At 73.7% G+C, this 1131-nt stretch overlaps 1 protein-coding gene across 1 annotated transcript in view; it reads right to left on the bottom strand.

Moving 5' to 3' along the window:
* COL8A2 (collagen type VIII alpha 2 chain) overlaps window positions 1–1131 on the bottom strand; it is a 2325-nt gene that overhangs the window by 821 nt on the left and 373 nt on the right. The window contains 2 exon segments of the mRNA XM_009284739.2: window positions 1–535; window positions 537–1125. The exon segment at window positions 1–535 is cut by the window's left edge and continues 821 nt beyond it. Of these exon segments, the coding sequence (XP_009283014.2) occupies window positions 1–535; window positions 537–1125 (1124 nt within the window).

Raw genomic sequence — 1131 nt, 5'->3', positions numbered from 1 at the left:
CCCTCCGCCCCGGCTGCCCCGGGATCCCGCCGTCCCCTTTTGGCCCGGGGCCACCCGTTAATCCTGGCACCCCCGGGAGGCCGATGAACCCCGGTTCTCCTTTGGGACCCGTTGGGCCAGGGGGTCCCAGTGACCCGGGCAGGCCCCTTTCTCCCGGCACCCCCGGCTTCCCCGCGAAGCCGTTCAGGCCCTGGTCGCCACGCATCCCCGGCATTCCCGGGGGCCCGCTCGGCCCCACGTCACCTTTGGAGCCGGGCAGCCCGTGCTTGCCTGGCAGGCCCATGGACCCCGGTGGGCCCGGCGGCCCGATGATGCCGGCAGGGCCCGGCTCACCCGGCTCCCCGTCAACACCGGGTTCCCCCTTATCGCCGATGGCTCCCGGCACCCCGGGCTGCCCGCGGTCTCCTTTTAGGCCAGGCAAGCCGGGTTTCCCGTAGCCCGTCGGGCCCGGCAAACCAGGGAGGCCACGGATGCCGGGCTCTCCCTTCGGTCCCATGGGGCCCTGTATCCCCGGCACCCCTGCGGCACCCGGGACATTTTCCGATCCCGTCGATGCCGGGGGGGCCCCGGGGCCCCATGGGGCCAGGCTCCCCGTTAACGCCAGGCCCGCCCGGAGGGCCCATGTCGCCCTTCTCCCCTGGTGCACCTGGCAGGCCGTGGAGGCCAGGTTTTCCAACGCCGATGGGCCCTGGGGGTCCCGCGGGGCCGGGAGGGCCCCCGTTCCCCCGGGGCCCCGGTATCCCTGGCTTCCCCACGCCATTTTCACCCTTCATCCCTCGCTCTCCGCGGGGACCCGGCTCTCCTTTTGGGCCAGGCTCACCCCGAAACCCGGGCAGACCGGGGCCACCCTGGGGGCCCGGCTTCCCATTGACTGAGATGCCGGCTGGCCCCGGCAGCCCCGGGGGGCCAGGCAGTCCTCTTGGCCCTTGCTCTCCTCGCATGCCGGGCTCGCCCTTGGCTCCGGGCATCCCTTTCATACCCGCCTTTCCAGGGAGTCCTGGGATGCCGGGTTTCCCAATGCCTGAGAAGCCGGGGGGCCCAGCAGGCCCGGGCTGACCGTGCATTCCTGGCTTCCCCGTGCCTGGCTTTCCTGGGTAGCCGGGGGGCCCGGGGGGTCCGCGCGGGACGGGG

The sequence above is a fragment of the Aptenodytes forsteri genome, unplaced genomic scaffold (assembly GCF_000699145.1).
Source record: "Aptenodytes forsteri isolate BGI_AS27 unplaced genomic scaffold, ASM69914v1 Scaffold7, whole genome shotgun sequence".
Classification (NCBI taxonomy): domain Eukaryota; kingdom Metazoa; phylum Chordata; class Aves; order Sphenisciformes; family Spheniscidae; genus Aptenodytes; species Aptenodytes forsteri.
Note: the sequence above shows the minus strand (reverse complement) of the source record. Positions and strands in the feature narration are given on the sequence as shown.